At 40.0% G+C, this 25,857-nt stretch overlaps 1 protein-coding gene across 7 annotated transcripts in view; it reads left to right on the forward strand.

Annotated features, from left to right (window-relative positions):
• The first annotated feature begins 10,666 nt into the window (after positions 1 to 10,666).
• The window catches only part of sorcs2 (sortilin-related VPS10 domain containing receptor 2), a 284,595-nt gene continuing 269,404 nt past the window's right edge, over positions 10,667 to 25,857 (forward strand). For 2 of the 7 annotated variants that reach the window (XM_025062513.1, XM_025062528.1), the window contains exon 1: positions 10,685 to 11,411. In XM_025062513.1, the coding sequence (XP_024918281.1) occupies positions 10,863 to 11,411 (549 nt within the window). In that variant the 5' untranslated portion in view covers positions 10,685 to 10,862. Of the gene's footprint in view, positions 11,412 to 25,857 lie in introns of all 7 variants that reach the window. The other 5 variants (XM_008319630.3, XM_025062525.1, XM_017034135.2 and 2 more) reach the window with 3 other exon arrangements.

The following is a 25,857-nucleotide window of genomic DNA, read 5'->3' on the forward strand; positions in this document are numbered from 1 at the left end:
CAAGGCTGACAGATGGCAGAAACAAATAAGCAAATTAATTACAGACACCACGGATGTGTGATAACACCAGGGCGACAAACCGTCAGTCAAAGATCTCTTGTAAATGATGGATGTTTGGCCTGAGCAGATGCAGGGAGTTTGGAAGTTTATTTTCCTCACTAGAAGACAACACACTCAAGTTCGCTCAATTATTCATGTTCAGCGATCGTTTCTGAGCTCTTTCACTTCTCGGCCAACAAAACTAACAAGACCTTAACAGCATCACCAGGGGGAAGTTTGTTTACACTGATCAGAGTCATTGCACACAGAAATAAAAAAGAAAAAGAAAAACCGGCCCTGGTCAGATGAATCTTTGTTTATTAGCTGCAGAGAGCGCAAAGGACCAGCAGAGGGCATCAACACACCTAATTTATGTGTTGGTATTTATGGAAAACGGGAAGAAAGTAGTAACACACACACACCGAGGCTTTGTAACTACCACTGGCTTTACTCATCCAGCTAATTTTATTAGAAGAAGCTTGCGATTAAAAATTCTGTTCTGTTAAAGATTCTGTTCTTTAAGAATTATATTTTAATGAACCTCTCAGCTCACGTTTGCACCATTAAAGTGAACGCTGTGAAACTCACAAATTGAATTTGTGGTATAACCTTCAAATACCTCAACAGAAAACCTTTAGATTTGTTGTGCTTTAATGTCAAAGAGATTCAAGGCTGTAAGAACCAATATTAAAAACCTCCCTAAGTTCACCTTTACTCCTTGACAATAATATGCAAATAGCACAGACATTGAAATATGTCTTCAGCAGTGATGTACGGTCAGTGGAGATGATGAGGCAAAAAATTGCAATTGTCTGTTTTCTGTATAATTTCAACATTTCTGTGGTCAAAATCTCTGAATTTACGCATTTCCTATTCAAACACATGGGAGACGGGCGAGGTGCGGCGGCAGTGATGAGCGTTAATTCCCTTCTGATGTCTTTGTGCCGCACACGCTGAAGCAGGAAGTTGGCGCAGGCCCATTGCTGTCTCTCTTTACATCGCCAGTAAACTTGTTTGCTCACACGTGAACTACACATGATGTTCCACAATCTAATGTATTCAATGAATGTGTGTGACATATTTAGTATTTCCAATCAGCCATGAATGCGCAAAGAAAATGTACAGGGTGAGGCAGAAGGTACCGTTGCACCGATAGGGGGCAGTGATGAGGTTAATGACTGACTGTTGAGAGGTGCGCGTCGCTACGTCGTCTTCTTCTACACAGAGGGCGAGAGCGTGTCGCCTAAAAGCGTGTAACCGTATTCTATCTACAGTCTGAATTCTCATTAAAACATTGTCTGACAAAATGGATTATACAATTTCAAGACTCAGACTGGATTTCCTGTCGAAACTAGAGGTATTAGACCAAGAAAGACCGACTTCCGAGTTGAATGATCTGCTCCCACGTGGGAGAAAGGTAACCTGCTTATTTCAAATGTGGAGAAGCCGCAATTTTTGCTTTCCGTGCCTTTTACCAACGTAGGATATTGTGAAAAGATAGAATTTAAACATAAATGACTGGAAATGTGACAATCTGACGATTAAGGCAGATCACAGTGTTTGGAGCAGGGCTGTTTTGAATGCATTGAAAAGGTGCTGTGATGCTTAATTCTGGGGGTATTTTGACCAAAGCATGTTACAGACAACAAGGGACTGATTTCATGAGCAGAAAAGGGGTATTAATATGTAAATGTTTCAATTAAGGTCAAAATGAAATCTTGGAACCTTCTAATATACTATTTTAATTTTTCTTTTTAATGAGGTGTTTTTTGTGCAGAATATGAATATTGACATATTGCTGAGGATACTCCTGCTCATCAATATTTTGATGCTAGCTGACAAGGATTTATTTGAGCTTCTTGGTAAAGGGTGGAGTTTTCCAACCATGTAGGTGGATGTTAGAGAGTTAATGTACATGCCAAAGACTGAGTCCTCTAGCTGGGAGACCACCTGGCTCACAGTACCTTGTCTTGTTTGCACCTGCTCTGTCTCTATCAGACTGTGTCTGTGTGACTGTGGTGGGACGTGTTAGCTCACCAGGGGGTGGGAGGCTCTCAGGGTTTGCCAGATTGGTTCGTAGGTTCACCCAACCCCGCTCTACAGTCTGTTCTTTGGAATAAAGCTGAACTAAAAATACTGAGGGGAGGCAAGAAGGAAGCGCAACAGCAGTAAATATGTAATGAAACGTTGATCTTCTTATAGTTTCAGTTTTCTCACAATTTGCATCTCTGGTGAGGAAATTTGTCCTGTTAAGTTGAACACAACACTGATGTACTCACAGGAATTGAAGAAAGACGCACGAGAAGATCTGCGCCATAGGTATTCTTTTATATGAAGTATGTGCTGTTGTTGATAAATGTTGAGAATTACTGCTCTACATGAACTGGTTCTGTATTGATATCTGTCGTGTCATAGGTGTACAATCAATACAGTTGTACACAAATACATAGAGAGGTGACAGATGGCACTTCTGCCTCTGGATTGTGAATCTCAGAGACCCTGTGATAACCTAGATCGTAAAATAACTTGTGGGATTTAAAAGCCCCACAACATTTGTATAATTTGACAGCACGTCATTTTCCATATCCCCAAAGACTGCACACACTCAGACGCACACACCTTCCATCCCTACTCATTTCCTTACCACAGTCCCTTGACAACAATTACGAGGTTTGCCTTGCACAGCAAACAAATCTGTCATGATTAGTGCGGTTATGGCAGGGTGTGTTTCAACAGTGAAGCTTAAGATCGCAGTGGTTTTGATGGTGTTGGCGGTGAAATGACGGTGTGGTGCCACTGGGAGGCTCCCTGCACGTGTTTAACCCTCAATCAAACCTGTAGAGGACAGGGCTTGTTTGATCGAGTAGGAGATGCGGGGCTGGAAGGCAGCTTTAACGTGTCCCACATCTCATGGGAAATCTGACAAATGGAAAATGTATCGTGAGAATTCCCAAAGCATACATTTCCATCCTGCAACAGCAAAATAAAAACAGCTACAATGTGTTTATTGCTGTGAGGGGAAAAAAAGGGTTTTTTAAAAGACGTGGGTAGTTAATGGAGCCCCGGCCTTTCAGTGTGCAGTGGAAGGCTTTTATCATGGTGTGATAATACAACCAGTTGCTGTTTTCTGTTCATAGTGCTGAGCTGTATTGCACCAATGACTTTGATGCCTTTTCAAGTAGCAGTCGACTTCAGTTTTCCATTGACGCTGCAGATAAAATAGTTTTAAAATAAATCGGCTACATACATAATTGAGGTCAACAACGTAGGTATTCCTAGGTCACGTATGATTATTTATGGGGCAGTTCAACTACTTTTGTAAATAAGCTGTTGGCTAAGCTTAACACCTAATGCAGGGCTTTCAAACTCGGCTGAGCTGTGGACCAGTGTTGCCCATGCCAGCTTGTTGGAGGGCAGGGGGTTGGATTATGTTGTACTGACATTTGGTGGCCTGCGGGACAAGGTTTTGAGACCACTGACCTAATACATATACCTAATGCATTTATTTTAGTTATATGGGATGGGCAGACACTTACACACCTAGATGAATAGGATCATCAACATATATTCTAATCCTCAGCTTTACATTCACATTTTTAAGTGCATGGTCCTTGCAAACAGTCCAGTGATTGGAAAGCCTCTAAGTCAGTACTTCTCAAATACTGGACGGGGCCTCCTGTGGGTGAAGTGTGCCGCTGCCGTAATGCCTGAACGATAAACAAACCTCCAGTCACTAGGTTGCAACAGCGCTCAAATTAATCAACAGGCTGTCAGTGTTACCCAGTAGAGTAGAAAAAGCACACCGGAGCACCTGTTTCATAACAATTGCTGTAACTGATGTAGTCGACAGTTGCAAATGTTTTCAACTTTAAGGTTTCAAGGCTTTTTTATTGTCATTGACAATACGTTCAATGAAAGTAAATGCAAAAGTTCTGCACTTAAGTAACTTGAGTAAATAAAGTGAAATTGGAAATTGTTTAAAGTTGTTGCAGATGTTATCTCAAACAGAAAATAATTGAGAACCACTCCTCTAAGTGATGCCATAAATCGGTGCTTTCCAAACATTTTCTGCAGCACCTCCCTTTTTCTTGCCAGGGCAATTGTTGAGCCCCAGGCTTCATGTTGACACGTTCATAGCTACGGCTTTAAAACTCCACTAAACTTTAAAAAGACATCTTGCATAAATGCTATCCAAATTTAAAGTAAATATTAAAGATTAATTTAATTTGTCTTACAGTGCCCTCTCTTGCAATACAAGCTAAGCACCCACTGGGGATGGGACCCCACCCCCATTTTGGGAACCACTGCTATAAATTAAGATGTCTGCTTTAAACCAAACAGGGAGGATCTCTTCTTTTTTCCCATGCCTTTAATGACAAGTATTATTTTTTAAAATTGGGGGGTTTGACACAAAGATTTATTGCTGAAAAATCAACAGTTTTATTCTACTCCTGTAGGGCGGTGTGTGAATGATGGATACGGCAGATAAAACTGCACAGCGTGTATAGATAAATGAAAAAACAATAAAGTAAAACGCTTTCAGTGGTTGTTAAAAATAATAGCAAATAAAATGTATTGATATAGCAACTTTCAAGTGGTTTTGCCCAGAACTCTGCCATAAACTGTGATAAAAACAACAAATCCCACGACCATGAGTGTAAATATAAAACGCCATAAAACACCACCTTACTGTAAAGGCATTTTAGAGGCCTGGGAAAACAGAAGTAAATTTGATTTTTAAGCTCTGATCTTAGCTGTAAATACGGATCTATACTGTTTGTTTCTCATTCTGGGTTTTTTTTTTGGAATGACACGGCATTTCAGTAGATAGTGAATGAATCTCGCTGACGGCATTTCAGTAGATAGTGAATGAACCTCGCTGTTTTAAGGTCTTTACGCACCATATCATTATGTTAAACCACACAACAGTGCAATATTTCATTGCTCCTCTTCCTTTCAGATTTTCATATAGTTGTAATTCTGCTCTATAGACATGATGAAATAATTTTTGCATCCTCTTATTTCCAAGAGTAAAATCAATCTGGGACCTGACCTGAGACCTGAGACATTGCACAGGTCTGCACGGTTATTTTTATGGCTTTGTCTAATAGTATTGCTGAAGAAGATATGCAGATTGGAGATTTCATTTTTCAGACTCTCTAAATTAGTTAACATTGCAAAAAATCAAATTGATTGTTTTCTTTCAGAATTTCTATTTTTTTCAGTAAAACTGAAACATCCCCAGCGTCGGAGGTAACACGGTGTTGACTGTCTTCATACATCCATCCGGTTTCATCCGCTAATCGGTTACCATGTCGCGGGACAGTAGTCGCCGCCCAAATCACACTGCACCGTACCAACCCCCCTAAATCTTCCACCAGGTGGTGAGTCCACTGGAAGGCACCAACCGCCCTAACCGGGATTCGATCTTGCCCAGGAGGTGAACCCTGAGGTTTCACACCAATGACACAGACATTGCTTCTGGGCCAAAGCGCCACTGACTGTCTTCAAAGGATTGATACGTTTCGTGATGGAGCAGTCCAGAGTCTTCATGGTCATTATGTTGAACTTCTGACCTTAAGTAGAGCAGCGGGCCCAGCCAGTTGCAGTGTGAGATGGCGCTCGATCATACTGTATCTAGGCTGCTATTCCATGTTTGAGGCGTAAACTGGGAATCCAGATCGTTGCCACACGGCTTATTTATAATCTCCAATGTCAATGTTAGTGCTTACTGCTGCCATCTATCTATGCTCTGTGTAGTCTCATTGACTCTTTGGGATAATGCAGCCCTCTGCGTTGCGATTCTGTTTTTTTTTTTTAATCAATGCAAATCATCATGTATTTTAATCAACTCATGATGCATCGTTACATCCCTAATGAACATGTTGTGATGCAGCAGCAGACATAAAAACATACATACATTTGTACAGTTGCTAAAACACATGCCGGCAGACTTATGTGTTCATGCACCGCTGGTGGCAGGGGACGAGCGCATTTAGAGATCAGTATTAATGCCAGACGGGGTGAGTTATCAAACTCGCCGTGATTAATGTGGGATGACGGACCGTGACTGGGCGGCTGCAGGGACACATTCCTGTAGGCCAGAGATGGTCACACCTTTTAGACCATGACACCAGTTGTGTGTGTGTGTGTATTGCTGTGTTGACAAGCTCTTAGGCTTCTGATCTTAAGAAATAATTCTTTAAGGCTTCAGTCAGACTGGTCATTGGTTCCACCAAATAATGGCGGTGAAAGACCTAGAAAACTGTGATGTTAGTGGGACCTATGTTGGTATGCAGTCATCAAACGCCGTCAATGTGAGGTTAATATGGCTATTGTGATTTGGGATTAGGTTATGGGTTGGGATTAGTCTTTATGGCCTGATACTGTTTTACACCTGCTCATCACCTTTAAGCTCAGTTATATGACACTGTACCTCAATTTGTTAAATTTAGTCAGTATAAAGCAAGATATTTTTCTTTATAGTTTTTTCCTCATACTTTTTTGTAACAATGTTCGCTTCACTTTCTCACTAATTATCTCCGAAATTCTGGCTAAAACTAGCTTTTTTTATTGTTCCCCTGTTCTTTATGAGGGTACAAATCGACGACTTTGCTAAGCCATACTGTAAACACGAGCGCCATTCTCACGCTTTCGTATGATCTTCCTTCACTTCGGTTGTTGTTATCTATCCCACAATTTCACCACTCCCAACCAAAATCCTACATTGATACATATTTCTTTAATTCTAATGACTTGCTGTCACCTCTTACTATTTGTAAGGATCAGCACAGACAAATGAGCAGATTTGTCAGTGTGACATGTAATACTAGAATTCTGTGGCCAATTACCGAGTTAATTTTCCGGCTACATCTCTGTACCATGACCTCACAGTCAACTAAATTCAGTAAATATTTCACCGCCTTCATTGATGGATGCCTGTGGTATCGTCTTGATGAATAAAACAGGCCATGCATCATCTGGCCAAGTGCAGACAGCTCACGGGGAGGCAGACCTCAGACTGCAAGCTTCCAGCTTGTTAGCATGCTGCTGAACGCAGCTTTGTTGGTCATGAAATTTTCACGGATAATTGGGTGTTATGAAGATTAATGTGCATTAGTTTTACTCAGCCACAGGAGCCAGGCTGCCTATGGCCTCTTTAGCGAAGGGTCTGTGATCATTTTAGCTCCCAGCTTGATTGATCACCTGATTGTGTATGCAGAGCAAACGTTAAATGTACCTCTTCATAATGTTTCTTTGTTTATTTCAGCTCATGTTTGCTCCGCGTTCAGTTTGTAACTAGATTTGTTTTTGTGTAGATTAAACAGCAGTTGAGTCGAGCGAGTTTTGCAGAAATTAACTTTGATTTAAGTTCTGTAATAGAAAAAGAACAAATACAAATGTACATTTAAGGAAGAGTAAGCACCATTTGTGAAGGAAGTGTAGTATATACAGTATATGCATTTTCTATTTATTTAAATGTACAGTGGATGAGACAGGAGATCAACCATGGTACTGTATTAGAACTCCTGGATTTCCTAATAAATTCTATTTATAAAATTAAAATTCTATTAAAAAACATTTAAATTGAGGTATTTAGGGACCGTTTATAAAGCATTATTTTACTGCTGGGTTACAATGTTAAAGTAATCTCTTATAATTAGGCAGTTGTGAGTTGTGTTTGAAGCGGGGCAGATGGGTTCAGGTTCGAGTTACTTTTCATCCATTTACCACCTCTGATGAGTTTGGCCAGGACTCTTTGTAAAACCCTTAGGTTTGTACGTGCTGCTAAAATCTGCAGAGTATAAAATAGAAATATGAGGATCTACACTTTATAGAGAGAAGAACAAAAATATAAAAAATATTTTTTGCATGTGAAATAGGGTTGTCTCTGTATTATTATTTTTGGTATATTTATTTGTGTTTCTGCTAATACTGAGTGTTGTTGCAATATAACATGCAGGAGTCTGGATATAATATTGCTCATCGTATCATTTCATATCGTATCGTATATTGTGTGGTATTGTATAAGGGAATGAGAGAGAAAATTGAGAAAGTACTGTCAAAAAACATTACCAACAGACAAAGATTAAAGATATCTGTGACATTATCTGTATCACTTTAGGACCCCTGGACAAGCCCGGTACCAATAGATCCTAATGAGCTTTGGTGTGAGCGTGAAGAATGGACTATTCTAACACTGTGGGGATGTGGACATTCCAGAGCACATTTTCCACCATATTATAAAATATTTAAACGTACGCCCCAGTTGAGGAGGTGCAATTAGACACGGTGTGCTGACAGTAGAGGTCATGGAGGGTGCTCGTACTGCAGCCCCTCCCCGCCCCCCCGCCACACACACCCCACAAAGACCCAGTTGAACATCAAAGCAGATTTAAAGGCAGGACATTGACAAGTACTTTTTTCCATTGATCTTTTGGGTGTTTATTTTGAAACGCAGCTTTCATGCGGACTGGAATTATTCATTATCCACAGGCCGATGCATTATTAACTGTGTTGATTTCTTTTGATACAATGACCTAATGAATAAATAATAACACGTGACCGTGACTTGACCCAGAAGCAAAACAAGGCTTTTTTTTTTTCAACGTTAAAGTGTGTGAACCTTGACAGTGTATGTATAGAACTGAGTCATACAGGGGAGCAACATACACACACACACACACATGCCCACCGTGTATTGTTGTGTTGTTGTGTTCCTTCTATCTTTTCAACAACACCCAGTGAACCTTCTCCCCTCACAGCCATCAAATATTCAAAATGACTCCGCTCCTGTTGTGCGGCTCTGGACACCGGAGTGCACTGATCTGAGGCAGCGCTGTACAGCAACAACAGCAACAACACTGAGGTGTAAATAATGAACAAAGATCACTTTTTCAACACCGATACTGCTCAGAGGTCTAAGCCACCGCGGCAGACACTTCTGACTGGAAGCCCTGCTGAAAAAATAATGTACGGTACATTTCGTCTGGAAAAAACAAAACAAAAACAAAAACCCTACACATTCTAAATTGAATTTTACCAAGATTATTGTCAGGCATTTATTAGATCTTTTAGATACATTTTCATCAGTGGACAATGTCTTTTTTTTACTGTCTTTGTTTAAGATTTAGTTCTAGGGTATACGTGTCAAACTCGAGGCCTGGGGGCCAAATGTGGCCCGCCAAGCTGTTTTTTTTTGTGGCTTAAAATGCATTTAGTAAATCTATACCAGTGGTCCCCAACCCCAAACTCAGCCAGTACCACTCGTTACTACAGACTGGTACCAAGGTGCTGAGCAGTGAAGGATCATTACATTTTCAAAACAAAAGATCTTTTAGACTCTATTCTGTTTGTATCAGTTAATATGTGTATCAAAATTCACTGTGTCCCACTGCAGCAATTCATTTACCAAATGACCTGTGGACTGATATTGGTTCCCGGACCAGGGGTTGAGAACCCCTGATATATACAGTCTTCCATTTACAACCGGCCCTTCAAAGGGGAACTGTATTGCTGATGTGGCCCTCGGTAAAAATGAGTTTGACACCCTCGTTTTAGGGGAATGGTATTCTAGCAGTGGTTAAGTTATCGTCTGCCATGCACTAGCTCTGGGTTTGATTCCGTCCATTACTTAAGAAGCTAAGCTAGATAGAGCGACAGACTCTTTCGTGTCATACTTGTGTTAAGCTGTTGTTGTTGGTGTGGCTGTTTAATGTTATTATCCGGAGAGATAATTTCACCCAGTGACCCCATCCTGACCCACACAGGCTTTAGACCTAAGTGAATGGGAGGTTGTGCACAGAGGAGAGCTATTACTTAATGGGATCACATTTGACCTTTGACCTGTACTTCGGCTGACCACCAGCGCACAAGCCGTAAAGACTGGATCAGTGAGTGTTTGTTCAGAGAACGTCTCTTCCGTCTCGTTCGTGGTATACAGTAGGTCAACTGGTGTCGTGTGTCCCTAAAAAGTGCGACTTTTTGTGTGAAATTTAGTCATCCCCCCAACTAACACTCTACAGTCATTATTGAAACTAAAAGTGATCAGTACCAAGAGAAACACACATTTGTAAAGTGTAAAATCAGTAAAATAAAAAACAAATAGATATTATGACTAACTGCTGTGATTGGGACTCTTGAATATTAGAACAAATTAATCTAACAATCAATCTTTAGTTTTACTTCAACTTTTGTATCTGGAAGCAAAAGATACATTTTCACAGCTATTCTAATATTTAAGTGTTTTTTGTCAGTGTGTTTTTTTTAAATGCATTTATTATATTCCAATAATATAAGATTATATGCACATTTTCCTCTTTCCTTAAGCGTCTTAAATAATAGGACAATTTGTGTTATGTCTGTATATATTTTTTCATCTGTTTTTATTAACGTGTTTACATTTTTTTTCTTATTGAATTTCCTTTTTTGTATTTTTAATATTGTTTTAATATTGTTCGAATGTTATTTTCTGTTTTATCTAATAAAACATGAGATGATATAAAACACAAGATATGCACATTTCGCAATTTTCCTGGGTGTCATGTAATAATTTGAATTTTAGATTTAAAAAAAAATCTATATTTCTTTGGCAGTATCTTTAATATCTATGCATATGTATATTTTTTTCTATTGCACGAAAAGTGATTTTGAACAATGACACGTTTAATGAATGTGTAAAAGATATTTTTTTATCAGTACACAGGTAGTTGTCCAACGAATTTTACTTGATAGAAAATGGGCGAATACATTTAAACTCATATTTCACAATAGCTTAGAACTTAAGTCGGAGTTCTTTAAACGGTGCAGCTGCAGGGCAGCAGATGGCGCCACTGCGCCGCCCCGATGATGTATTTGGCACAGAGATGAGTCCACGTTGTTCCACTGTCTGTCTGCGCTCCAGTGTTCCTCTCTCACTCTCTCCTTCTCGCCTTTCAGTGTACACCTATCTTTGTACCACGAGCATCAGCAGTCTGTCCGTTGGACCCAGTGATACGAGCGCTACTACGGCGCGAAGCATGGCACCTCTGCGCCCCAGAGAAGAGCTCTCCGCCGCTGGGCACATCTGCGTTTTTCTCCTCATCGCCTCGGCCGGGATGACACTACCCGGACCCGCGTTCTGTGACCGCGGGGCTTCAACCCAACCCGCTAACGTGGACCGTACGTTTGACACGAGCCTCGGAGACGGACGCTTCCCGCAGGACTCTTTGGGAAGCCGTGACGAGGAGGCAGCCGGCACAGGCAGCTCGCCCCGCTTCAGGAGGTCCCCGTCCCGGGAAAAACAAATGTCACTGCTCAGCAGCTCCTTCGTGCTCAAAGGGGATGCGACCCACAACCAGGCGATGGTCCACTGGACAGGAGAGAACAGCAGCGTGAGTACCCTTACTGTATTTTCCCCACTCCAGCTTTCCGTCCTGTCCCGTCAGGACCCGCTGGTCCACGCACCCTGCTGCCACACCCCCTGCTTTGTCACCTTCCCTTTAACATCCGTCACTCCCGTCCACAACACGGCATAGACCACTTTATTGTTCTCGCGGCAGACTGCGTGCCGCTGCGTGTGCGCACGGTGCGCAGAGAGCGTCAGGCGGCACAGTGTGGCACCGTGACTGCTTTTACGCGTGCAGGTGGTTCCATCCACCTGGAGGCGCCGCTGATGTGTCCGGAGACCCTCAGACATGTCATACATCACACCGTGGTGGTCCCCCGGTCTGCGCTTCATTCTATTGTCTGATCACAACGCAGAGCAAAACTGGGAGAAACGCCGTTATCATTTCAGCATGTTGTGAACGTGGCATTTGGAATTTACACGCATTGTCATTAGTCTGTGCTGGAGCTATTTATTTTATTTTATTTATTATTTTGACTCTGACCTTACTGTGAGAACGATTCGTGGCACAATGTGCGATAATAGGAACACGAGGACGCGCCTGCACTGACAACAGTGTAGACGTGGAGCGCGCGCGATACAAACGGACGCTTCTTCTCCTTCTTCATTTAGTCAAACAACTGTTCTGAAATATGAATACGTCCTTTCTAGCTATTAAATCTTTAGTAGTTGTTGTTTTTTTTTAAACCAGAGTTTGAAGCAGCAGTTGACGCCACAGCTCATTGAATCAGAGACATTTTTGTACTTTGGGGAGATAAATTCTTTTGTCTCCATTGAATAGTGATGACATATTTTCTTCACCAAGATAAGAAACGTTCGAATCATTAAGTATTAGAAGCTCACACATATATAAGACTAAAGTCATATTGAAATGTTTTTTCTTTTCATTGGGATACATTTATTTATTTAATTACTAAATGCCAGGTGAAATAAGAGCTGCTGCTTCTTCATTTGTAAACAAGAGCTGTCTTTGTGATGGTTATTGACCAGCGTCCAGAGTGTTGGTGACGGTGTCTGGAGGGGACAGCGCTGGGACTCGGAGTCATTCTGTCAGTGTTGTGTCTGTGCTGTGACAGCAGACGCCTCGGAGACAAGAGAGAAAAAAGACAGTCAGAGTGAAATTAACACAGTCGTCTGACTGCGAAAGCGTTGGCAGAGCGACAGCGGTCCACTCTCATTTATCGACGGACATTCAAGCAGACTTGTTAAAATGTGGGGCAGTGGTGGCTCAGTGGTTAAGGAAGCAGACTTGGGTCCGGAAGGCTTCAGGTTCAAGTCCAAGTTACCACTGAGGTGCTCTGAGCAAGGCACCGTCCCCACCCGCTGCTCCCCAGCTCTTAAAGCTGCCCACTGTTCACTTTGATGATGGGTTAAAAGCAGAGGTCACAATGACAAGTAGTTCACGTACTGTTCCTTCCTTCCTTTAAAAAAAAAAAAAAAAAGCTAAAGTGTGTTTCCGTCAGTTTCAGTAGTTCACGTACTGTTCCTTCCTTCCTATAATAATAAAAAAAAAAGCTAAAGCGTGTTTCTGTCAGATTCGAATGTTAGCAGGAGATGTGATGATTTAGACTCAGTTCACGTTTTGTGAAGTCGTTCTCTTTTGGCAGCTTCAAAGTTGAGCTCAAAGGTGAAGTTTTCTTCACTGTAGAGTTGAGTCACAACAGTAATTACAGCACAGCAGATGCAGAGTCATGGAAAAACACGACAGAGTCAAATACCAGTGGTTAAAAACCTAACTCAGTTCTGGTCTGAACTATATGCCTATTAATAATTTTAAAAAGTTATAATGATAACGGTATTCTTTTAAAACCTCTATTTGGTCGATGTAGGTTATTAAAGTTTGAGGCCTGAATTTTTGTCACTAATAATAATAAAAAGACATGTCAGTTTCCCAGAATTTACCCAGACCTTATCCAATCAGGAGCCAGAAGTCCACAGCTAGGCAGTTGTCTGTGCTTGATGCAGGGAAGGAGACTTTAGGTCGAACCAGGGCAGGAATTCAACTTGAACTCAGACCAATTTTGCCTTCGCTTTTACTATTCCGTCATATTGAGAGAAATCGTTCGCTTCCTCAAGTCACAGCTTGGTCTTACTTTCTTCCGTCTTCATCATATGTGTACATACATTTTGTGCCTCCCTTTTTACCCGGTGCTCCAGATCAGCTCACATTGGACCGAGTCTGGGCTCCGTGTGAAACTGAATGTGAAGAGAGTCAAATCAAAAATGTGGGCCAAGTGGTGAAAGATTCCATTTTTCGCTCTTATCTCCCTCCGCCCTGTGTTCACGACTGCTGCTTTTTGTAGATTCTTCACACTGGTACGCGGGATTCAACTGACCTCAGGTTGCTTAGCACTGGCTAAGAAGCAAGAGTAGTGTTTTGGACTTAAATCGAATGAGACCTGTTCGTAAATTAAACATGAGCTTGTTAGGCTAATTTAAATATTAAAAAAAAAAACCCACTCATCTCAGCTCCCACATGGACAAGACTGTGAAGTAGCATCAGGGCGGGTGAAAGCAGCAGCAGTCACATCTGTTGTGGTTTACACTGTTGCCAAGCAGTTGGAAGTTCGAAGGCTGTAATCCCTGGTTAGCCTGAGGGCTAACTATGTTTAGAGTTATCCTGTGTCTACTGTGGCTACTTTAAATGGAAGCCCAGGATGGAAGTAGTGTTGAACAACAACAACAACAGTTCACCTGGAATATTTATTAAATCATGTTTTCAGCACATTATCCTCTTAAGGGAATCGAACCCCTGACATTTTTCCTGTAAGGCAGGAGCAGTGACCACTCTACACCGTGCTGCAAGCACCTTTTTATGAAAAAAAGCGAATTTATTTGCTTGTTATTACAATCCATTACATTTTATTTTACCTTAAAATTATTTAGATTTTTATTTCAAAGTTGATTCACTTAATAATATATCAGGTTTAGGTTAAAATGAAGCAATGGTTTTAAATTGTAGTTCCATTTAGTGGAAAATAACTAATGAATCAAAACAGGCGATAATGCATTTGAGTCTGACTCACTCATAAGTTCATTAGTTTTTGACTCCACAATGGAATGGAAACCTATAGCCTACGGTATATCCCACTGGTTTTCAAAGTGGGGACTTTAGTTTTACCTGCAGTGTAACCCAGTGGTTACCAAAGATGAAGGAGTTATTGTAGGGGGCACAGCAGTTCATATTATTTATTTTTTAAAAATATATATTTTAAAATTGTGCCAGAGTAGATATCCATTCATTCATAGTTTTATTTCCCCGTTCAATGAGACTATCAGTTTTAAAGAATTACAGGTTGTGAAGCAGTAGCTGTGAATGTGTAGAGAAGGTTAGGAAACCACTGGTATAACATGCCACCAACGTCAACTTAATGTGGCGTCAGTTTTCAGTGACCCGTGAGAAATTCAATATAGTTTGAGGTTGAATCAAGGTATACACCAAAATAAAAAACTGAGCCACACAAAACTTGTATCACTTCTGAGAATGAAGTACAACCACCCCAGCAGTGTTGGCATTTAGGTAATTAAAAAACCTGACACCCTTCCAGTTTTTTTTATTTATTTTTTTTTGGCTTATCTTGGAATGATAATCTCAGCGTCCATGGACTGCTCAGTTTACTTTTTTTGGCTTTGGGAGTTTTTAGGAACTCCTAGTTGTGCCAACACTTAATTAATTTGGCATCTTTGCACAGGAAAGGTCAAGCAGCCCCTGTTCATCCTAGTCTAATAAACTCAGACAAATGGTGCCATTCTATTTCCGTGTGGTTGACATTTATGAGCCGCGCCCAGATTGATGGGTGGGTCGGGTTTAAAACCCGGTTCTCTCGCTCTGCTCTTTTTTTCCCATTTTATGATTAAGTTTCAGAGTGTAAGGTATTGATGGGAGGGTCAAGAAGTTAGAGGACTTGGGCTGAGTCTATGATGAGTTTTACAGTGAAGACAGAGAAGCTACGAAATTTGGACAATTCAGTACCTCACTCTATGTCATTCCTGTGTTTGTCTCTGAGGATGATGCCATTTCTTTTAGTACGGATGTCCGATATCAACTTTTTGCCGATATTGTCCAAACACTTAATTTCTGATTCCGATATCAAATGATACTGATATAGCCGTGCAGTGATGGCCTGGTGGTTAAGGAAGTTAAGTACCGCCTGATCACTAAGGTAATGGGTTAAAGCAGTGTTTATCAATTATTTTCAGCCACGCCCCCCTTCCAGGGGACAGAAGATTTTTCACATCCTCCCCCAAATTGAAATACTATTGAGTGCCTGGTGATGTTTATTTATTTATCTCTACAAACCACTGTATGACTTGCTGGTACCATCATATTGCATACAATCCAGTGATTATCAAAATAGATTAATAAAATGAGCTGCAATGCTGCCATCTAGTGACTTTCACTTTCATATACAGCCGTTTTTCCCCACAACTATTTTAAGGTCACAGGCATTGCGTTATCAGGTTTTCTTTATCGGAAGAAAAAGCGATCTTACAGCTATTACTTTTTAGCCAAGAAAATTAAATGTCTAGCAACAGCAAATAGTCCCCATCATCGGTAAGCTTCACCTTGATGAACTCTGATTGGCCGATCAGTGGCCAGCAGCATGAAGAAGCTTTGCCTCTGGCAGCAGGTGTCTTTGAATCACACTGCCAAGGTTTCTCCATGTGTGTGTGCTTGTGAGCAGCGTTGGCCATTCAAGGATAACTGGAAAAAACAACCGGAAAAAAAAAAGCACATTTGGAATAACAACCAGCGGAGTGCAACAGTAATGCTCCTCGCTTTCTCTTCACGATCTACGGAATCAGCATAAAAAATCCATTATGGAAGAGGTCAGAGTTCCCATTCACAGCGTCTTGCTAATATTCATGAAGGGGAGAATAGGCAAACAAGAAAGTGTTCTTTAGAAAAGCAGGGGAGGAAGTAGTTGTTTTTCATTCGGCGTAACACAGCTTATTATCCAGCAGCTTTTTCGTCATGTTTTAAATATGCATGTATTCTCCGTTCGCCATTAAGTCAGTATCAAAGCCTGTAGGATTGTTTTACTCCAGCTAAGTGCATCCCCTCGTCCACGCCCGCTGACTTATTTCTCTATCTCAAAGTCACTTTATGATTAAAACATCGGTCGTCACCTTTCGGCCAATTAAAAATACTTTCCAAAAAATGTTTTTGTCTCTCAGTCCTTCTTTTAGTTTTACAAATAATATTGAGATACCCAAGCATTTCCAAAGACCTGTCAGTTGAATTTAGAGCTGCGTGGAATTTATAATTTTATTAAAATGACTCTGTTGGAAGAAAAAAAAAGGACAAGGATTTACAAGTAAAGGCCAAAAATATTTCAGGTTCAATTATCTTTCATGGCAATTTAATTCCCTTCATGTCAGTTTAACTTAACTCTGTTGTCATTATGTCACTGTTTTCTTTTTGTAAAGCAGAGTGAGTCAGCATTTCTTAAAGGAGATTACCATAAAATATAAGGCCACAGACTAAATAATAATAATACAAAAAACAAAAAAAACAAAACGGCCACTACAGATAAAATAAAAAGTTTTCTGTAGTATATTTTAATCAAATTTACCAATTGATCTGATTTTCTTTTGGCATCAGTGAGTCCACATATGCATTAAATAAACCCTCCAAAAAAAAAAAAAAACCCCCGTGCACATACAGTAAGTCTGTCTTAGGAGATGTACTGTGAGTCGACGGGTCACGTCATGTGATCCTAGTGAATGAAGGGAGACTCCGCTATTGAAAGAAAGTCTCAGTGTGTCTTTCACTCCCTCGCTTTCTTTCACCATCCACTCTCAAGTCTTCGAGTTGCCCCAGGGGGATTCTCTGCCTCGCTCATCTTTCCTCTATTTCTTTCTCCCCCTCTGTGGTGATGAAGGGCGACGATATCTGGGCCTGAGATGGACTGATTCTGTGTATTTGTGTGTATGTGAAAGAGAGAGAGAGAGCGAAAGATATGTCTCCGCGAGGAAACAACCCAACATTTAATATGGTCTCTTTATTTGCTTTGTATCGATTGTTTCGTGGAGAAACAGATTATACATTGGCATTTCACTTGCACCTTGTAACAGTGGCAGCAGTTTGTGCGCGTGTTTGTCTCGCTCATCCCCAGCGGCCTGTCCCACAGTAGCCACAGTGATTAATGGGTACAGGGAGGGGCGCTGACAGTCCAAACTCTCATCCCACCCTCCGACCTCATGTGGGAATTGTGAGTAATTTCTGCCACTTCCCAGTTTAAGAGCTCTCAAGGGCAGATACAGTACAGTGTACAGCACTGACAGTGGCCCAACAGTGAAACTGCTGATCACATAATTTACTGTGCACGGAAATGTTGTATGTTGTGACCTTGTTAGAAAAAAAGGGCATGGTGGGATGTAACGAGTACACAACACAGGAGCCAGACATTTAGTCATTGTAACACAGTTGTGTTAGCAGACGATTGCTGCCTCTTTGGTAGTATCAGTGTCACAGTGACTATGTTTATATATGTAGATATATATGAATACATATATATTTGTATGACACATTGATATCTGTATGCTGCATAATCAAATCGGGGGATCGGCTTATGTGCGCATAAATACCTGGGACAGCATTTTGCATTGATCGCATCATCACCGATAATAAACACCGAGTTGAACGTATGGTTAAAAAAAATTATATCATACCAAACCCCACAATCTACAACTGATATTTAATAATTGTTTTAACTGTACCACTGATATACTGTAATGCAAAAAATCACGTCTATTCTGAATTTCGCAACAAACATTGGCTAAATCTTTTTAAAATTTTATCGTAAACAGTGTTTACCAAGATTGTTTTTTTAATCCTTTGTTGATGTACTCAGCAGGAGAAAAAAAAAAAAAGAATTATGTTTGGCTTATATGTGATTTTTTGTGAAAATCATCATGTTGGGATCAATTTTCAGGGGTTGGCTTATATGTGAATCGGCTAATACACGGTTATATATGGTCATAACCCGCTTATTTATTCCAGGTCTTGGCCACAGTCTGGGTAAAGCATTGACGCATGTTACCCAAAAGTATTTGGAAAACAGAAGTCTTACCAAATACCTTTAGACATGGGCCACAGTTCCAATTTTACATGTGAGTCACTTTTAGGCTCTAATTGAAAGACAGTATAGATGCCTTTCAACCAGATCTGGCCCGCATCATGGACCACAAGCTAACTGGGCCATGTGACCCAACGTGGGCCTGAAAACACTTTTCACACCCACATTAAAGTATTAAAGCCGACTTAGGCGACTGTCTAGGTCATTACTCTCTCAATAGGTTTTCATTGACCATTAATATGACATTTTGACCTCTAAAGACTAAATAAAAAATATCAAAATTTTCATGGTAGAAGCTTAAATTGGGAAACAGCTAGCTTCTGGTAGCTAGCAATAGTGCTGCATCTCTGGCTGGCTGTCCATTCCTTATGTGTAGCGTATGGTTGGCCTGTTGTTTATTTGACTGAAAAGTAATATTCACGTTACCTTTTTCTTTTATGGCTTCAGTGTATTAATAGCCTCCTACACTGTCTTTTTTTAAATCTTCCTTTATTTCTCAGCTTCACCACTGACATTCATTGAGGCAGAAAGGTTACATCTTGTCTTTGTTTCTTCTATTTAATACAGTCAGGCTGAATGGTATTTACAGTTTATTACCACTCTTTATGTCGGTGATATTAGATGTGACCGCCTTCACCCTTCCACCCCCAACCATCTCCTTCTCACGTCGGCTGTCTGATTACCTTGCCAACGTTTCCTTCATATTAGAAGCTTCATAACTCCACTTCCAGGGTCAAAAGACTGGCCCCCTCTGCTCATTGGAAGCAGAATGTTGCATCGGTGGAATTCAAATGAAGTCTTTGGAAAGAGCAGAATTATGTTGGAAATAAGTTACTTGTTATTGCATGGTAAACCACGGACGCACGCCATACGTTTCCGCAGCAGCCGCTCACTTGAACGCGAAAGGCGTGTGTTCCACTTCACATGCTGAACAAACAGCTGATGTGGCCGCTGGTTGCTCCGCGGTGGGAAATTGTTTGCACATGTGAGGAGTCTCCTTCTTGTCATTTATCTTGTCTTTCCTCATTCGTCATGCTTAAAGAGACACTCCAAAAACCCACATTGGAACATAAATCATCAGTGTTGTTCGCTGGGTTCAACTCTGCCTTTAAAGATATATATATATATAAACCAGTCATTGCCTTTAAACTACTAAGGACAGTGATAATACCACACAATGCTCACCAAAGAAACATGGCTGACGGGTGTCAACTAATTGTCCTGTTGTGAAGATTTATGTAACACAGAGAGTCCTACTGGCCTTACAAAGGAAAACATTTATACCGTATTTCCCAGATATTATTCTATAAGTCGCACATTTTTTTATCCTTTGGCTGGATTTGCGACTTATACTCGGGTGCGACTTAAAACATATGTAATTTCACATGTTTATTTTTTCACTGACAGCCACTAGAGGGCACTCTAGGCTTGTGTACCAGTATCTGCTGAAAATTTACATGTTCGTGATTTTCACACTGACAGCCACTAGAGGGCACTGTACCTGACTGATGCGACTTATACTCTGGAGCGACTTTCAGTAAAGGCTTTAGTTCATTAGGATAATCTTTTCAAGTTTACAATGTCACGTCAATTTTTTTTTACATAGTTTGTATGTTTTTCCATACAAATTGTTCAACTGAGTGTTAGCATATTTTGCTAAATGTGGATCTGTGGATGGTTGAATGTAGAATGGACATGAGAGACTGTTGATAAAATTTGCTGCAACCAAGCTAGTAGAATGGACATGAGAGACTGTTGATAAGATTTGTTGCAACCAAGCTAGCAATGGACAACCTGGTGTTCATTTGTCTGCTAATATTTGCAGACCCCGACATGCTTTATCTTTATTTTTATAAGAATTAGAATTGTAATTAGAATTGTAATTTAGAGACCCTAAAGCGTTTAGAAAGTGTTGGCCACTGAGGGCTAGCTCTGTTTTGTTTATTTTTTATTTTTTACTTAATATTTGTTTTATTTCACTAACTCTAAGCTGAACTTTAAGTGAAACATTTAAAACAACTGCACTTTTAGGCCAGATCTGTTGTTTCAAACCAGTATTTTCTAGCTCTTAAATGTGTATTTTAAGTAAAATTGGAATATATTTAGAGCATTTTATTATTTTTTGACCCATTTTTTGACTGTGTTACAAATATACAAAATCATAATTTGAAGTTCAAGACGTTGAAATTGGGCGACAAAGTATTGGAGTGCGATTTCACGTCTCTCTCTAAACTTCTCCCACGTCATGTCCGTCCAATCATAAGCCAACCTGGCACAGACTGCTGCCGTTGGATTTGACGGTGAGTCGACACACATGTGCCCTGTTTGCTGGCAGTGGTTCATACGGGCCACAGTGGTATGCCAATTGTTTGAGACATAAAAGCACAGAGGATGACTGAGCTGATCTGCCGATAGCTTCTCCTTTCAAAGCCTTCCCTCTGTAGCCTGGCCTCAGTTTTGGCACGGCCTCGCTCTTTGCTGCTGGGTGGTAGAGCAGCATTTGTCGTTCTGATGCCATGGTTGCCTTGCTAACAAGACCTTGGGAAAGTACACGGAGCAACAAGCTGCATGCCGCAGAGTTACTGTCTAATTACGTGTTTAGTCGTGCCAGGTGGATGCTGGCTGCCGGCAGCTAAATAAGAGCATCAGAATGGGCTTTGTCTTATGGTTTTTAGTTCAGGCTGCTGACTGTACAGGGATGAGGGACATTGTTCCTGCAACTTTGTGTGTGTTTTCTCTCTGCTCGTTTTTTTTTTTTTGTTTGTTTGTTTGATTTGTAAAAGTTATAGTTCTGTCAAGTTCCCCCCGAGAACACATCTGAACAGAATCAACACTAAATCTACGTTGAACAGTGAGAACACCAATGTGTCTTGACCAATGTGTATAAGAAAATCACCATTTGTTTGAGATGTCACCCAAACAAAGACGAGTCCTTTTTGTCAATTCATGACCAACTAAATAAAATAATTAATGATGGCTTACAGTATGGGTTAAAGTACCTTAAGGGCAAAATTAAATTAAAAAAAAAATTAAACTACCGTTGACTTCTGGTGACATGCCTGATGTGAGAGGTTTGTGGGCGACAAGTGGTCCTCAGGCCAGGTTTGATCCCCCCTGAACTAATGCATTAGTCAGTGTGTGAGACTGTGACAGTAGAAACCGTGGGGTTACTACAGTATCTGGCCATGGTTCAGGAGAAAGCCTCTTATCTGCTTGAACACCCCAACAACGACTGAACTTTTCGCTTCTTTTCTTGTGCTTCTGAAATATACCCAGCATGCGTTCATTGATTTTTTTTTTTTTTTTTTTCTCCCCAGCTCTCTGTCCCTGTAAACAGTAAGGCCCTTTCTCCCTCCTCCCATGTTCCCCCGTTGTTTTGTAGTCGCTTCATCATCTTCTGCACTTTGGCTGTCATGGTTGAAAGTTCTTTCCTATGTTGCCCTGGCAACCCTCACTAGAATCCTCTTGGTGTCTTTCAGTGGTTGGCTCTAAATTCAGAGTGGCCCCCTCATCTCAGACATCTCACACGTCCTAAATATTTCATGTAGCTCGAGCATAAACAGAAGGCAGATACCAGGTTGTAAGAAACCTCTATTCGGCACCAACCGTCATAGGTTTATCCAGATTTTTAGTATATTAGTAATTACTTTAAATTCAAGATTTTCTGAAAGTTTGACTACATGACATGCAGTTGTCCAGTGGTGAAAGCAACAGTCTCTAGTATTGCCTTTTTGATTACCAACAAACTCCTCTTTACTAAGTTTAAAAAAAAAATCAAAAAAGACTTTAGTTCAGCAGAGGAAATTGTTAGGGATAAGCCATCTACTGGGGAAATGTGCTTATTGCAGGGAAAAGGCAGAAGTATAATGATAATATATTTAAATTATATAATTTGGAAAAGTTTGGTGGGCCTGATTAAAATGAATTTAAATTATATAATTTGGAAAAGTTTTTTTGATGTGTCCACTTCGATGAATGGGCCGCATCCAGTTTTTTTTTTTTTTTTTTTGATATCTGCTTTTAGAAAATATGTATTTTCATGTAGTTTTACTGCATTGTTTTTATTATTAAACACTACCTGGATATCATATTAGCTGATGACTGATTCACTTTAACATTGTGGTAACTATTAATGAAAGGCAAAATCTTGCTCTATTGAGACAAGGTGAGCTCAGACGTGTCAAACTCAAGGCCCGTGGACCAAACACGGCATGCCAAGTCATCTTGTGTGGCCCGCAGAAGCTTAAAAAGTGTTTAGTTGCCCTATAATAAAGTCCATCAGCTGAGGAGTTTCTGAAATTGAAAAACATACATTTATTTATCACACAGAACAGTGTAGAATATTTGTAACTTGAATAAATAATAATCAATTGTAGAAACATGCGTCTTCAAGTACTACAACCGGCCCTTCAAGGGAATCTGTATTGCTGAGGTGGCCCCCTAGTGACAATGAGTTTAATACCCTTGATCTAAGATGTTAGTCATAAACTCCTGTGCTAGGGGCAATTTTAAACTTTAATAATTTATATTCAGGTGTTTTATTTATTTATTTATTTATGTCAATTTGTACTGAGATTCTGTGATAAGTTTGATAAGTTTTATATTCAGGTGTTTTATTTATTTATTCATGTCAATTTGTACTGAGATTCTTTGATAAGTTTAAGTCATTTTTTCTAAAAGTTTTTTTTTAATGAAGAAGTACAGAGAGAAGAGTATGCAGGCGTGCGGTATAATATAAAAGGCGTTATATCTGCTGTGTGTATTCGGGGCTGGTGTGAAAAGTGTGTTTGTCCGCCTTGAGCTACTATAGAAGCGGTGGGAAAATGTTCCCTATAGAGCCCTGAGAGTTGCGAGGGTTGTGAAACGCAGCCCTGCAGGGCTTCTGCAGGATTTTTCCTCCTCTGCAGTCGCACTTGGATATTGGATCTTTTTTTTTTTTTTTTTCCTTCAGTGTGCAAAACTGTCACAGCGGTCCTGTCTCTGAACCCGAGTTCTTAACAAGAATGTGAGTGTTTTCACTTTTTGTATTTAGCCAAATGGCTGACAACAGCAGGGACACCTTCACACAGGTGAGAAGTAAAAAAAAGCAAACAAACAAACAAATAGGGGAAAAACAGATGCAAATAAAATAAACAGCATCTGTTGTTGGTTGTGGTTTCAGCAAAATGCCAAATGCATTCTTATTGTTATGTAACTGTGAACAATGTTTGAATTATCAATATCGGTGCCATGTGGTTTTTCCAAGTTGTGTTGGTAAAAATGCCAATGTGAGAATGGACTTTTTGACTTTGTAACGCAAACTGTCACCATAATATTCTTGATAATCAAAAAATATAAATAGTATATATGGTGATGTAAACGTGGGGTGTCAAATTCATTTTCACTGAGGGGCCCACATCAGCAATACAGTTCCCCTTTAAAGGACCAGTTGTAATTTTAGGGCTGTATAAATGTAACTACTGCAATAATACCTGTTTCTTCTTATTTATTCAAGTTACAAATATTCTACATTGCTGTGTTATTTAAAAAAACCCTTAATTTACCAGGTTAAGAAACTCTGCTGCATGGACTTTATTAAAAGCCTTTTAGGCTCCTGCGGGCCATACAAAGTGACTTGGCGGGCCACATTTGACCCCCGGGCCTTGAGTTTGACAAATGTGATGTAAACTGTCCATGATCATAACTATAAACCAAACTGATTATACTGCTGGTTGACCGAAAATTTAATCATCACTGATTAGAAACATGTAATATTACATGTGATAAACCAGATATTGCACTTTTATTATTGTTATTATTATTATTACTTTTTTATCTGAAGTTGTTGAGTCGTTTTGTATTCAGCTTGAGTTCAGAAGCCTGATGACCAGAGGGCAGGAGCTGACCCCCCCACTCCCCCCCCCCACCCATGCTGCAGAACCTCTTACAGCAGGTTGAACAGTCTGTGATGTGGGTTTGAGGTCCCTGGTCGAGCAGCACTTCTGAGCTAATTCCCTTGCGTATGGACAAAAAAAAAGTGCAGATGGTGTGACTTCAGTTAGTTAGATACAATTACCAGCACAGGGATTTGAACAATTTCCTTTTTACCAAAACAATAATCATAATATTAAACATCTTTCTCCCTTTAACCTACAAAAATCGAGAACCACAGTCCTGTGGTGCTAGTGGCTAATTCCCAGTCCTGCTATGTGTGAAATGAGTTAATTAGCATTTAGGTAATTAGATTTTTTTTTTATTCCCTTCTTATGCAGGGTTGGATTGAAATGACAAGATAGGATATGATCTCTTTTTATTTTAAGATAATTAGAACTTTTTTTTTTTTTTCAAAATCAAAAAAGGTCCTGCATTTATTGAGCTGTGATCCTGGCTACACTAAAAAAAATAAATAAATGTGAACATCAGTCACGCATGTTAAGAATGCTGATGACTTTTTCTCAATGAATTATTACTTGTTAACCCAAATATTTCAATCATGTTCATGTATTCAAAATAATGAAGTTGAATTGACCTTTTTTTTTGAGCTACTGCAACTCCAAATAATTGAGTAATATAGAAGCCATTTTATAATGTTCTGGATACCTGGCTTTCACATAATATATAAATGTATGGAAAAATACATCTAACTTGATTTGTTAATGCTAATCACAGTAGGTTCAAAAACATTGCTTGAAAAAAACAAACAAACAGAAAACAGCAACAGTAGTAAAAAATAAGAAATCTTTAGGAAAAATTTTCAGACATTGCGCCGATGACTTGTTGCCCAAGAACATGGAGACATTCCCACAATGTTTGCGGTTTTACTTTGGGTCTTCTTCTTCTAGCGCCACCTTCTGTTTTAGAGAAATTAAAAACACTCCCTGGCAAAGTCAAGACTGAACGTTACATTGTTTTTTTTTATGCGACCCAATTCAATCAACTTGAAAGCAACTTTTTATTAAATTACTACTTCTATTATACCTACTATTTCAGTGTGTTACGGTGATTAATTATGTTTTCTGCTTGGTAAATAACGTCTTGTGTATTTGGAGAAAAAGTATTTATTTTCTGTCGTTCTGTGTTCCAACCTAGCAGGACTTTCTTTGGTAAACTTTAGCTCTGACCTTGGCAAGAGTCTGAAGTTCAAAGGCATCGGTGCCACCCATGTCGGACCAGGAATGGCGTGCTTACTCACACGCACACACATTCAGGATGAGACACCATCTCACGGCTGTAAAATAGGTATAAACTCGTGTTTATGAACCTACTAGTAATAATGGTTGTTTCTGGAAGAGAAGGAGTTTGTATGTGACTCATTTTGATGGCAATTAGAACAGCGGTGTGTTCAACGAGGGGCGGCGTCAGTGCTGAGTG

Source organism: Cynoglossus semilaevis, chromosome 1 (genome assembly GCF_000523025.1).
Source record: "Cynoglossus semilaevis isolate Cse_v1.0 chromosome 1, Cse_v1.0, whole genome shotgun sequence".
Classification (NCBI taxonomy): Eukaryota; Metazoa; Chordata; class Actinopteri; order Pleuronectiformes; family Cynoglossidae; genus Cynoglossus; species Cynoglossus semilaevis.